This window comes from Grammomys surdaster, unplaced genomic scaffold (assembly GCF_004785775.1).
Source record: "Grammomys surdaster isolate TR1022 unplaced genomic scaffold, NIH_TR_1.0 371, whole genome shotgun sequence".
NCBI lineage: Eukaryota > Metazoa > Chordata > Mammalia > Rodentia > Muridae > Grammomys > Grammomys surdaster.
In genome coordinates this window covers 694199-707441 of record NW_021604790.1, presented here as the reverse complement: position 1 = coordinate 707441, position 13243 = coordinate 694199, and the positions used below count along the sequence as shown (strand labels likewise).

Genomic DNA, 13243 nt, shown 5'->3' with positions numbered 1-13243 from the left:
GCCTGATACCTACAGAGGTCAGAAGCAGACAGTGGGTCCCCTGTAACTGGAGTTACAGTTGTGAGCTGCCATGTGGGTGCTGGGAATCGACCCGGGTCCCGTAGAATGTCCAGTGCTCTGACCACTGTGCCATCTCTCCTACCCTACGCTTTGGGTTTCTTTTCACCTCATCTGTGAGTGGCATGGAAGCAGAAGTGAGAAAGGGACAGGTGGTGAGACAGAAAAGAGTTGGCCTTTCCCCATACTCCCAGAGTTTGGTGCTTTGGGATCAAGTGGGACAAATAGTGTGTCATGCTGTCACCATGGCTTTGTGTAGGTCAAGCCTGACTCCTCTGACCCCTCTCTTGGCTGGACTCCCTTTAGTGTCTATTTGGGCCACTGTGCTGACCCTGTCAGTGAGAAAAGGTCACTCTTCTGCTTAGAAGACTTGATCTGTGGACCCCCTGACTCTGCTTCCCCAACTGAGTTGGGCTGGTACGATTATAAAGAGGGAGCCAGGAGTTCCTGTGTTGGCAGTACTTGGCCTTTTGTTCTGGCAGCAGAGGTGGTAGAGAGCCCTGTGGCTCCTCATTTCAGCCCTTGCCCTTCTTCCTCCTGCAGCAGGTCCAGCCTCCAGTGCCCCCAGCCCCTTGCTGGCCTCACTGACCCTGCCTACCCGGCCTCTGCAACCCCCGCTGGACTTGAAGCACCTGCTCGCCTTCCACCTCAATGGCACCACCCCGCTCAGTCTCTTCCCCAACTTCAGCACGGTATGGGCTGGGCAGGAGGGTGGGGGCATATGCAACTTCAGCATGGTATGGAGTGGGCAAGGAAGGTGACTTGGCTGGACCTAGATGCTATCAAACAGGGACCCAGAACCCAGCTGTCTCCTACCTAGAGATGAAGATGATGTCATCCCTACCCCACCATCACAACTGCCCAGAGATGGTTTTTTAATGGGTGATCTATGTGTGTCTGTGTGCACTTGAGTTAGGGGTTAAAGATTTTTTTTTTATTATTTCTGTATTTAGCTATGTGTGCGTCAGTATGTGTTCACATGTGTGGGTGCACATGCCTGTGCACGTGGAGCAGCCAGGGGAGGTCATTGGATGTCCTCTGCGATCTCTCCCTGAACCTGGAGTGCCTGTTTTCTCAGCAAAGCTGGAGACCAGTGTTGAGATTTTGTTTGTTGTTATGTATTGTAAGGCTAAATACTAATCCTGGTTGCCCTCGGGGATGAGAGAAAATCCTCACATACACCAAGTGATGCTATGTAACCTTGCTTCTTAATTTAAAACTATTGGATGAATAAAGATGCCGACAGCATTTATCTGGTCAGAAGAGAGTTAGGTGGGGATTCAGTTCCCAGGGTTGGAGTCTGAGGAGGATCATGAGAGAGGAAGAAGAAGGTAGAGGAGGAAGAAGAACAAGGGGGAGAGAGGAGAAGGTGCAAAGAGAGGAGATGGACCATGAGCACATGACCAGGAGAAGCAGCAAGTATTTGGGGGACACCCCTGGGGAGGTAGCCAGGCCAGCAGTTAGAAAAGTAGATTAGGGGTTAGCCCCCAGTAATTATTAAAGCCAAATAAAATAGCCATAGACTGAGTCTCATTTATTTGTAAGCTAGTTGGGGATAAATTTAAATTGGTTCTACTACAGATTAGCATGACCCAGCAATCCTCCTGCCGTCATTCCCAGGGGGCTGAGATTACAGACTTGCATAAGGCCTCCTGGGTTGTTTTATGGGTGCTGGAATCCAAATCTTGGCCCTAACAATTGCATGGCAAGTGCTCTTAACTGCTGAGCTATGGCTCCAGACCTTGGGTTATATCTTTGTCTTGGAGCTTGTGCACCTACCTGGAGGTCTGTGTGTTATGTGTGGGTGAGAGTTCATGTATTATTTGTGAAGATGTGTGTGTGTCTATGCCTAGGGATTTGTAATGTACTACGTGCACATGTGAATCTGAGGGGTTTGGGTGTCTTTGTGTCTTCTCTTGTGTGCTGGGTATGGCCGTATTTTAGGTGAGAGTCCATCTGTGCTTGCATAGTATCTGTGTGTCTGAGAATGTCTTTCTACTTGTCTGTGAGTCTATAACTGCAGCTAAGGATGTGCGCTTGGGTCTGTATATTTCTCTCCTGTACTTGGACTCACTTGTGGTGTGTGTGGGGTGGGGGGACAAATGTTAGGAGCACTCTATGAGGTATGAGGAACAGCTCCCCCCTTAATTCTCAAAAATCAAATGAAGTCATGGATGAATTTCACTCTATCCTCAGGAGACTATGTCACATGCCTTCCCAGTAGCTCGGAGAGGTCTCCCTCCCTTTAGTCCCCTCCAGGGCTGTACAGAGGTCCTGAGGAGTATGAGACATTTGGATCTGTGAGCTTCAGCCCCTCCTGTCTTTTACAGGTGTGTTTACTGCCCAAAGGGGTGGTCCCTCAAAGGCAGGTGACACTACTGTTGGCCCAGGGTCACGATCTCCCTCTGGAATCCTGATGGATTCCTTGGCTCTCCCTTGGGCACTGTCCAGCTTGTAACCTCTGTCCTCAGGGCAGTCTGTATAGCATGTTCCCCTCTCTGCCTCAGGTTCCTTCATATGGGAAGGTTTGGAAAGTTCCTTTTGACTAAATCAGACAACTTCTCATTTGGAAGCCAACAACCTAGGCTTCTAACACACAGCATGGTGGCCTTGCCTGTAATGCCAGCATTCTGGAGACTAAGGAATGTGTATTAGTGACAACCTGGGCTACACAGTGACTTAAAGGCCAGCCTGAACTACATAGTAAGACTCTGTTTCCAAGAAACAAAACAGACCGACAAAACTTGGGCCCCTGAGAAAAGACAACAGAAGAAAGAAAGGAGGAAAGAAAGGAAGGGAGGAAGGGAGAGAGAGAGGGAGAGAGGGAAGGAAGAAGGAGAAAAAAGAAAAAGCTAAAGTGGGTTGGGATATAGTGAAGTTGGAAGAGAGTTTGCCTAGCATGCACAGAGCCCGGAGTTTGACTCCCAGCACTGTATAAATCAGATGTGGTAGCACATGCCTTTAATCCCAAAATTTGGGAGGTGGAGGCAAGAAGGAGAGTTTAAGGTCACCCTCAGCTACAGAGTGACTTGATCTCAAAAGAAAGAAAGAAAGAAAGAAAGAAAGAAAGAAAGAAAGAAAGAAAGAAAGAAAGAAAGGAAGGAAGGAAGGAAGGAAGGAAGGAAGGAAGGAAGGAAGGAAGGAAGGAGGAAAGAAAGACTATTGCATTGTGTTGCATACCTATCATCCCAACCCTTGGAAGCTGAGGCAGGAGGACAGGGCTTCTAAGGCCAGCCAGAGCTAGGGGAGACTTTGTCTCAAAATAGGTAAACAAACGAGAACAAAAAATGAACAAAACATATGAATTAGGAAGAAAACACTCAAGTTCATATTGCAAAAGGGACAGTCCTGCCACTTGGGGAGCCTCAGGCCTCCTGCGTTGTCCTGCTTGGCTACTTGCTTTCCTGCCCTCCCTAAGCAGGTTTCATTCTGTTTAGCAGACATCAGACTTTGGGGCAATGGCAGAGGTGGTGAGGTTTGGCTTCTTGCCTCCACCAGCAGGTCCAAGTACAAAAGCTGGGTCAGGAGAAAGGAAATCCCACCAAATGAGTCTTCTGTCCCTTCCTTGCTGTGGTCTGTGCTCAACCTTTGGTCCCAATAGAAAACAAAACCCCAAAACTAAGAACAGAAGGGCAGCAAGAGACACTAAGGTGATTCTGTGCCAGGCCGTGGCCCTAAGCACACAGGTCACCCTGGTCATCCCCTTGGTACCTGACAGATCAAATCTGCCAGGAAAAGGCTGTACCCTTGTCAGGGTTATAGCATCAGACAGGGGGTTTCTGGGAGGCTGAACATATTTTGAACTGAACCTTCCTAGAACATGTAGGAGGAACTAAGCTATATCACTCCCCCCTCACAGATGGACCCAGTCCAGAAAGCTGTCATCAGCCACACGTTTGGGGTCCCCTCCCCTCTGAAGAAGAAGCTGTTCATCTCCTGTAACATCTGTCATCTGCGGTTCAACTCAGCGGTGAGAGGGAATCCTGGAATTGGGGCTCGGAGGGAGTAGGGCCTTGTTGGGGCTGGTGTCATAGGAACTGGTAACAAAGGGGCTGTTGCTCTGACCACCATCCTCTCTAGATTCCTGCCCCTTCTCATACTTTTTCCTGCCTACATGTAGCCAACTAGAATTCTGTTCTCCTCCCCTCTGCTTCACACCCATCTTCTGGATGTCCCAGGGGCCATGGTGTGAACTCCTGGTCTTGACTCAAGATGTTTACAGCATGTATTATAGCATCTTTTGAGAGGGGCTGGAATTTGCTATAGAGACCATGCTGTCCTCAAACTCACAGAGATCTGTCTGCCTCTCTCTCTCTCTCTCTCTCTCTCTCTCTCTCTCTCTCTCTCTCTCGTGCTGGGATTAAAGGCACGCCCTATCATGCCCAACTTGATTGAATGTTATTGTAGTTGTTGAGACATGGTCTTACTATGAGACTCACTCTGTAGACCAGGCTGGCCTCAAACTCAAAGAAATCTGCCTGCCTCTGCCTTTCTGGTGCCTGGATTAAAGGTGTGCGCCACTACCTTTCATCACCTTAATGGACTCCCATGATGCATCTGTGAGAGGTACAGAGGCACAGTTACCATCTTCACTTCTCTGAGGAGGACACGGCCTCACAGTGGATAAATAACTTGCTGGGGAGCACAGCTGGTAAATAGCATTTCTGAGATTTGAAACCAGCCCTGGCTGACCCTGAAGTCTGCACACTCCTACTGCAGCCTATCCTGGGGAAGGGGAAGGGAGAAGCCTCATTGTGGGGTTTGAGTGAAATGTCAGAATCACAGTGGACTGTAGCCAGAGTTCAAGGAAGGGCTGTGGAGGCTTGTCTTTCCCACTTACGGGAAATAGATGAGAAACAAGTAGAATCTCCTGGCTGAAGTAAAGAGGATGCTGACACCCCAGCTGTGGCATTCTCTCCAGATGTTTAGGTCACATCATTCGACAAAATGTAGACAAGAAGAGATTTTCTGGAAGGGACATGTCTCCATTCCTAGGCCCAGGCAGAATGGCTGGGCCAACAGCAAATGCTCAAAAATTATTTCTAAAAAATGAACAATGGGATTTTTTTGATGTCCATAAACCCCAAATATGAGGATTGCTGTGCTTTTCATGGGCAGACTCCTTAACATTCAGGAAACCTTACTTTATAAGCTAGACCCTCACAATTCATGGCCCATTTAACCTGAACAATCACAAAACTTCAAGAGGGGCACAGTGGTAAACACCTGTGATCCTCTTATTCCGGAGGTGAGGCAGAAGGATGGAGTTTAAAGCTAGCCTGGGCCATGCGTAAGTAGTCCACTTTCAGAATATTCTGTACATACAGACAGACACCCAAGGACATCACTTGGTGAATGTGCCTGGGTTCAACACTTCTGGATCTGGGAACACAGAAACAAACAGGGCTGGAGATGTGGCTTAGTGAAGAATATTTGCCCACAAGGCTTTGTGTTCAACTCTAAGTTCAACACACACACACACACACACACACACACACACACACACACACTCGATCTTCCTTTGAGTGAGGTGCTACAACTTTCCTAAAGATGCATAGCTTATAACTGGCTAAGTTTGATTCTGAAGGCAGGCTGCCTGCATTGGAGCACCTGTGTGAGAACCAGTTCTGTAAACCTCAGGACTGCATACATGTGGAGATGATGGTGACACTTGACTTCACCCCTTTGTGGCCAAGCCTTGTGTCCTTTTGATCCCATATTCCTCTGGCCTATCCCTCTGCTCAACCTTACTTCTAGATGAGGCATTTGACCCAAGGGAAGGTGACCCTTCCCTTCCCTCTTCCAGAACCAGGCTGAAGCTCATTACAAGGGCCATAGACACGCCAGAAAACTCAAGGCTGTGGAAGCTGCCAAGAACAAGCAGAGGCCTCGAACCCTGACCACAAATGGGACAGTGGTGTCTTCAGTCTCACCTCCAACCAGTGGAAGCCCTGGAACCCCCCAGAGGAAAGGTCAGTCTTAAGTTCGAGTCCACACACAGAGGCTGGCTTCTGACAGTGATTGAATGACTCTGGCTCTTCAACCATCGTTCCTTCCCTTTTCTTTTGTTTGGTTTTTCATGACAGGCTTTCTCTGTGTAGCCTCAGCTGTCCTGAAACTTGCTCTGTAGACCAGGCTGGCCTCAAACTTACAGAGATCCGTCTGCCTCTGCCTCTGCCTCCTGACAGTGCAGTGGGATTAAAGGCATATGCCACTACTCCCTGGCTTAAAAAAACAAACAAACAAACAAACAAACTTGGGATTGTGTGTGTGTGTGTCTGAATGTTTGGGTGCTCATGCTCATGGAACACAGAGGCCAGAAGCGAGCATGAGATCCCCTGGAGCTGGAGAACAAGTGGTTATGGATGCTGGGGATTGCACCCCATCTGCAGCAAGAACAGTACATGCTCTTTACTGCCGAGCCATCTCTCTAGCTTTTTACCATCTTTCTTGCTTAAAAAATGATCCCATAGGGATGGGGAGATGGCTCAGCAGTTAAGATCACTGGCTGCTCTGCCAGAGGTCCTGAGTTCAATACCCAGCAACCACATGGTGGCTCACAACCATCTGTAATGGGATCTGACGCCCTCTTCTGGTGAGTCTGAAGACAGCTACCATGCACTCACATAAATCAAATAGATAAATCTTTAAAAAACAAAAACCTGATCCCATATATACAGACATAGGCAGACACCTACTGCTCCTTCCTCAGGATGACTGGATCAGGCAGCATGTTGCCAGCACACCTACCTAGTCTGACCTAGGATTCAACTACTCCCTGTGTTGGTTCCCTAAGCCTGGCAGAGCAAATGGCTACAGTAGGCAGCTGAAACAATAGAAATGTATTCTATTCCACAATTCAGAGGTCAGAGGCCTGCATTCAGATGTGGGTAGGTTTGGTTTTTCCTGGGGGCCAGAAGGAGAAGCCTCTGTGTCTCAGCTAATGGGTACCACTGTCCCCCACACTCCTTTATAAATGGAGGAAGGAGAGTTCAGTTCCAGGTCAGTCTGGGCTACACATCACATTTAAGACTAGCCTAGGTTCTATAAGACCCTGTCTCAGAAAACAAAGGACCAGGAGTTGGGGGTATAGCTCAGTGGGTACAGTACTTAAATACCACTTGGGAAATCCTGGGTTTTGATTCCTAATACCATGATGAAACTGGGAATATTGGCACAGACCCATGATCACAGCACTTGGGAGGTGGAGGCAGGAAGACTAGAAGTTCAAAAGTATCCTCAGCTACGCAGTGAGTTCATGGCCAGCCTGAGATCCATGAGACCCTATATGATCTAGTACCCCACCATTCGCCTGTATGATGGATCTCTCCAATTTCCAATTTAATGCTATTTAATAGTCTATAAACATTCTAGCACATCTTTCTGGTGACTTCTACGTACGCAATACTGAGGCGCTAGAACGTCAGGCTGAAAGTGTTACCTATTCTGTCCACTTTTATATTTATACAGGGAAACTGAGGCTCCAGTTTGCCTAGTGAGTTGGTGGCAGGGTGAAACCAGGTGCTAGCTGTCCTTAACCAGGAAGCCTTCCCGCCTCCCATTCTATCACATCAGCGCTGTGCCTCAGAGGTCCAAACCTCCTCATATGTCCCATGTCCTTGCAGGTCCTGCGTCCCCTCCTCTCGGCCCTCCACTTCAGCTACCACTGAACCCAGACCCATCAGCCGAAGACCCAGCCCACTCAGAACTTTCCGATGCTGCTGCTTCCTCTTCCTCCTCTTCCTGCCCACCCTGCTCCCCAGATCCTAGCAGGGAGGTCCCAGGGCCTGAGCCAGCAGAAGTGGCTGTGGGGAGTGGAGTAAATGGGGAAGGCAGGGCTGAGAAGGGACGCCTCTACTGCCCTACCTGTAAAGTGACAGTGAACTCCGCCTCTCAGCTTCAGGCTCACAACACAGGTCAGTGCTTCCCAGGCGCCATGTCATTCATGGGTAGGTGACAGGACCCTACCCACTGTTACTAAAAGACATTTCTGGGTCCTCCTCTTCATCACAAAGGAGGAGCATTGGGAAGAGAAGTCTGCAGCAACCAGAACCGAAAGTCACTAAGGACTGGAGTACCCTTCTCCGTTTCCCTTTTTCCTTGGATCAAAACAAAAGGAAGGGACTTTTGCCCAGCTGTCTATTTAAAAAGGCCTTCCTCCTTGAGGGATGTCCATAGGAAACCATAGATGCTTCCCAGGCAGAGATTCTGGGAAGAGAAAAGCTTGTGTGGCTGGAAGGCCATCCGTGTTCGGAGGAGCTTCCAAGCTAACCTAGTTTGATGCTGTGGCCTCCCTTCCGTACTGAGTGACTGTCTTCTTTCCTTCCAGGAGCTAAGCACAGATGGATGGTGGAAGGTCATCAAGGGGCTCCCCGAAGGGGCCGGGGCCGTCCGGTGTCCCGAGGAGGGACTGGACACAAGACAAAGAGAGTGATAGGAAGTCGTGGGAGCTGGCAGGGACCCAGCCCTCCTTTCCATTGTGCTCTCTGTCAGCTCCACGTCAATTCAGAGACCCAGCTCAAGCAGGTAGGAGAAGGGAGGCCAGGGTAGGTGGGTATCAGAGCAAGGGAGGAAGGGTTGATGCTCACTGACAGATGGACGTGGCAAGGCTGCCCACGACTGCCCCACGCTGAGAACCTATAATGTGTGTGTTAAGCTATGGGTAAGAGAAGTCTGAGATAGTCTGGGCAACAGTATAGTTTGGATTCTGTGGGATTTCTATCTCATTCCCAATCTGTCTGTCTGTCAGCACATGAGCAGTCGGAGGCACAAAGACCGGCTGGCTGGGAAGCCCCCCAAACCCTCCAGCCAGCACAGCAAACTGCAGAAACACACGGCACTGGCTGTGAGTGTTCTCAAGGTACCTGTCTCTAGGGAACCAAGGTCTACATAGAAGAGAGGAGGAAGAAGGGCCAGCTGAAAGGCTTGGGGGGGGGTGGCAGGAAGGAGGCTGCTGACCCTGCAGCTGCCTGAGCAGGGACAGGGTTAGGAGTGGGGTTGGGCTATCCCCAGAGGAATTTCCTGTGGGTAGGCTGGGCCTAAGGTCATAAGGGGCAAAAGCCAGGGGTGGGCGTACTTATCCTAGAGACCATCTCTTCCTACCCTTCACAGTGCGCCTGTCCTGAGGCTGTCCATCTGCTGGGCAGGAAGACAGCTGCCACAGCAAGCCCCCTGGCATGGCTGTTCGGGGGTGGCTGGGAGGAGGTCTGACTTAGAACTCTAAAAGGCACGTCCCTGAGGCAAAAAAGCTCCTGGATGTGTCCCAGGGAGGGGGCGGGTTTCTCTGGTATCAGAAACCTTGTCCATTTCTGTTTTTATTATAGTCTAAATTGGCCTTGCAGAAGCAACTCACCAAGACGCTGGCAGCCCGCTTCCTGCCCGGCCCGCTGCCCAGCACAGCTGCTGCCATCTGTGCCCTGCCAGGACCCCTGACCCTCCGGCCTGCCGCGACAGCAGCGGCTACCCTCTTCCCTGCTCCTGTCCTGGGCCCAGCTCTGTTTCGTACTCCAGCAGGAGCTGTCCGCCCGGCCGCAGGACCCATCCTTTTTGCTCCCTATTAGGGGACTCAGAATGGCCACATCCTATCTCTTCCAGCCAGACACTTGTCGCCACAACCCACAGAGACTGCCTTTTGCAGTTTCCAGGTTCCCACCAACCTGGATATCTGCTCTTCACTCAGACTGGGGTTTTTCCAGTCCCCTGGCTCTGAGGACCACTACTACCCTCCTTTCCTGGGCCAAGCCTAGGCTGCCCTCCATCTGTGGTTCAAAAATTTCCAAAGACCTATGCAAAAATCTCAGCCCCAGTCTCATGGTGCTCTCATACCCCGACCCCAACCAAACTTACACAAAGCTGATACATCTTTGCTCCCAAGAGCCAGCCTCTCCTGCCATGTTCTAGAACTGTCTGGACAATCACTAGAGATAGGGATCTCAAACTGAAGTGGGCTGGAACCTATCAGGCATAGTTACTGTGGGGTAGCCAGGTCTGGTGGTGCATGCCTGCAATTCTAGGACCTGTACTATAAGTCAGTCTGGGCCATATAGCTCGACACTGTCTTAAACAAAGCAAAACAACCATATGTTGACTACAGGGTATGTATGGCAAAGGGCCATAGAGGTAAGAGGCCCCCAGAGTTCTTCAAAAAATATACTGTGAAAGGGAGGCAGAGCTGAAAGGAAGCTCTATCTGTTTTGTGGGGATGGGACTCAAAGGTAAGGGTGGTGCTCAGGCTGGGCCTGACTATAGTCCTGGCTGGTCTGGAACTATGTAGGCTGGCAACTCAAGAAATCCACCTGCCTCTGCCTCTTGAGTAATGGAACTAAAGGCATGCACCACCCTGCCTGGTCTGGCTTTAACAGAGGTGACCTATCTTAGCACAACTGTTCTTCTTAGCCTTTCAGTGGTTTTTCTTGAACCCTAACTCTAAAGAGGCTCTGTATCTCCCTCAGCCTAGGGACTCTCCACTCCATACTGGGGTCTGACCATCCCAGGTGTGGCATTTCAGGCTGGTACACTGTCCAATATGCCCTCAAGATCCACTTTCATGTTGCCAAAGCCAATGCCATTCCCCCACTCAACATGGGATTCTGCCAGTATCCACCTATATTTTTTTTTTTTTTTGAAAGGTATTTCCAATGGGACAAGAAAAGGGGTAGGGGACGGGAAACTTTTTGATAACAGCAGTTGTGGTTTTATTGTGTCCAACACATCAATAAATGAACTTCAAGCCTGAGCCTGTAGGTGCCCTGACTCTCCTTGCCCAGGCCTGGGCACCAGCCCCTTCTCACCTGTTCCGGGAAGAAGGAGTGGGAATTGGAGGTGGCTTGGCTGTAGTGTCTAACTCATGTGAAGTGTGCACATCAGAAGCACAAAGTGGGCACCGCAAGTTGAGGGTTATAAGCTCACTTGATAGCACAAGCCTCTAAAGAAAGGCCTGTCAGCTTCTAGGAAGCTGCTACTGGTTTGCCTGGTTCTGTTCAGGCATCTGAGGTAAGAAGGAAGGGCTAGAGGTGCGGCTTATCCCGCCTTCACCAGGGCAGCAGGCATATAAATACAGAGAGTATAAATATAAGTCCAGCTACTAGCCAAGAACAACCAGGAGGGACGGACACTGCCCTGTAGGCAGGTCCACATACTGTGTGCCACTTGCACCACTGAGCAGAGTGCACTCCTGCCCCCTGGTGGTTACGAGAGGCTTGCCCAGCCTCTAGGGCTGGTCGGTGTAGCACCTTGAAGAAGTTAGAGCAGGGGCAGAGACACACAGGAGGCCCAAGCCACCAGCTTTAGAAAAATCACAGAGCTACCCGGGGCTCTAGTGATCATCCAAGCTCCTGTCAACTCACAGATGAGAAGACCGATGCTCAGAGAATAGCCTTGCTAAGTCACAGGGCAAGTGATAGCCCAGTCACCACTACCACTCTACCTCAGCCAATGAGACCTCTGCTCCTGAACAGAAAGAGGAAGCGAAAGAGCTGGGAGACAGGTAGAGGTCAAACAGAAAATGTCACTCCCAGGAGCTTGGCTTTACCCAGGCTTGGACAGTCCAGGGGAAAGATCAGGGTGAAGGATGAGGAATCAACCCTAAGCCAGCACTCATAAATATAAATGTATGCTTACAACACCTAGTCACTCTTTTCAAGCCCAGGCTGGTACTGTGTGTATGTTACTGGCAGGAAATTCAGAGAGTTGGGATCCCTGATAGGAGCCAGATCAGGACTGGGCACTTTGGCATGACAGCACTGCTTCCTGCACTAGGCAGACGGAATGGACACTAACCCATACGTGTCCAGGTAACAGGAGAAAATATGATCAGCTGGGGGTGGGGCGGGGACTATTATAGAAGGTCACGGGGAAGGCCAGCCCAGCTTCCTGGCCTAGAGGGACTCTCCCCTACTGACTGGGAAGAATAGCTTGCGTATGCCCTGTGCTCTCCACTCATCCTGGAATGGAGATGGAATGGTGAAGAAAGAAGGGCAGCTATTCAGCCATCCAAGGAGCCGCTGCCCTTGTTCTTGCGGCTGAGGGGGAAGGCAGACTTGCTCTGGGGCTGGGTCATCTTGCTGGCCAGGTAGATGAAAGGCTCTAAGAGGGAGCGGCGGTCAGCCACGGACACCTCCCACAGCTTCACCTTCTCTGACTTGGCCCAATGCTGGGCCACGTCAGGGTCTACACGACGCTGCTCCTGCAGATCACACTTGTTGCCAAGGACCACGATGGTGACCTGGAGAGGACAAACAAGAACAGAGGCTGTAGGCATGCCATGGCTCAGGATCAGGAATAGCTATCAGCTGTTTCTGGCCAACAACTGGGCAGGATGCAGTTCCCAGGGGAATTCTGGAGGACTAACAAGAACATAGAACCACAGAAAAGAAAAATTAGGCTGAGCTTCGTGTGTTAGGAGGGAACCTATTAAACTAAAGAGAAGAGCCTTTGAACTATCCTATCATATGACCAGCTACTTCTTGTGTGGGTTGAAGATCCTCTCCAATGACCTTCCCGGCCTTCTAGCTCCTAAACTACCTCTTGGCAAATGAGCACAACTGGGAACCATGGTACCATCCCAAAGCCTACCAAGGACCCACGCTCTCCTACCACTGGGCTCTCAGCAGATGTCCAGGACATGTACCTCCTTCTTGTCCTTGGACTTGTCAATCTCCTTCTTGAGCAGCTCGACACGCTGGAACGATTCTCGGCTATCTGTGCTGTAGACCAGGACGTAGCCATCCGTGCAGGAGAAGCAGTGCTTGGGCAGCTCAGCCCCATCCCGGAGACCCCGCGTATCATAGAAACGCACCTGCTCCCGAACCCCTCGGTCTGTCTCGATGGAGCCTACATAGATGTCCTCCTGGGTCTCGATCATCTCAGAACCTGGGTTAAAATGAGACTTGAGCACGAGTCAAGAGAGATGGGAAATAGGAGCAAGGTGGACAGACTAACAAGCCGACCGGACACAAGGAATGTGGGGGCTCAGAGAGACCAGACTTGAGAGTTAGACAGGAATGACTTGAGGAATGAGTGTCATGTCTTTTATCACACTAAGCAAAAGGGCAACACAGAACTGGGTGTGGAGACACACACCTTGAATTGAAGCTCTTGGAGGAGGGGAGGCAGGAGCAAAGGCAGGTTGATCTCTGTGAGTTCCTGGCCAGCCTGGTCTGTCCAGTGAGGCCCTCTCAAAGATGAT

The 13243-nt window shown here is 50.3% G+C and overlaps 2 protein-coding genes across 7 annotated transcripts in view; one reads left to right on the top strand and one right to left on the bottom strand.

Moving 5' to 3' along the window:
* The window catches only part of Znf385c (zinc finger protein 385C), a 56111-nt gene extending 45330 nt beyond the window's left edge, over nt 1-10781 (top strand). For 2 of the 5 annotated variants that reach the window (XM_028780626.1, XM_028780629.1), the window contains exons 3-9: nt 601-749; nt 3917-4027; nt 5864-6029; nt 7683-7973; nt 8387-8583; nt 8807-8917; nt 9381-10780. In XM_028780626.1, coding sequence (XP_028636459.1) covers nt 601-749; nt 3917-4027; nt 5864-6029; nt 7683-7973; nt 8387-8583; nt 8807-8917; nt 9381-9617 — 1262 coding nt within the window. In that variant the 3' untranslated portion in view covers nt 9618-10780. Of the gene's footprint in view, nt 1-600; nt 750-3916; nt 4028-5863; nt 6030-7682; nt 7974-8386; nt 8584-8806; nt 8918-9380 lie in introns of all 5 variants that reach the window. The other 3 variants (XM_028780627.1, XM_028780628.1, XM_028780631.1) reach the window with 3 other exon arrangements.
* Nucleotides 10725-13243, bottom strand: part of Nkiras2 (NFKB inhibitor interacting Ras like 2) — an 8986-nt gene continuing 6467 nt past the window's right edge. For both annotated transcript variants that reach the window (XM_028780632.1, XM_028780633.1), the window contains exons 3-4: nt 12686-12927; nt 10725-12280 (exon numbers count right to left, since the gene is read on the bottom strand). In XM_028780632.1, the coding sequence (XP_028636465.1) occupies nt 12041-12280; nt 12686-12927 (482 nt within the window). In that variant the 3' untranslated portion in view covers nt 10725-12040. The remainder of the gene's footprint in view (nt 12281-12685; nt 12928-13243) is intronic.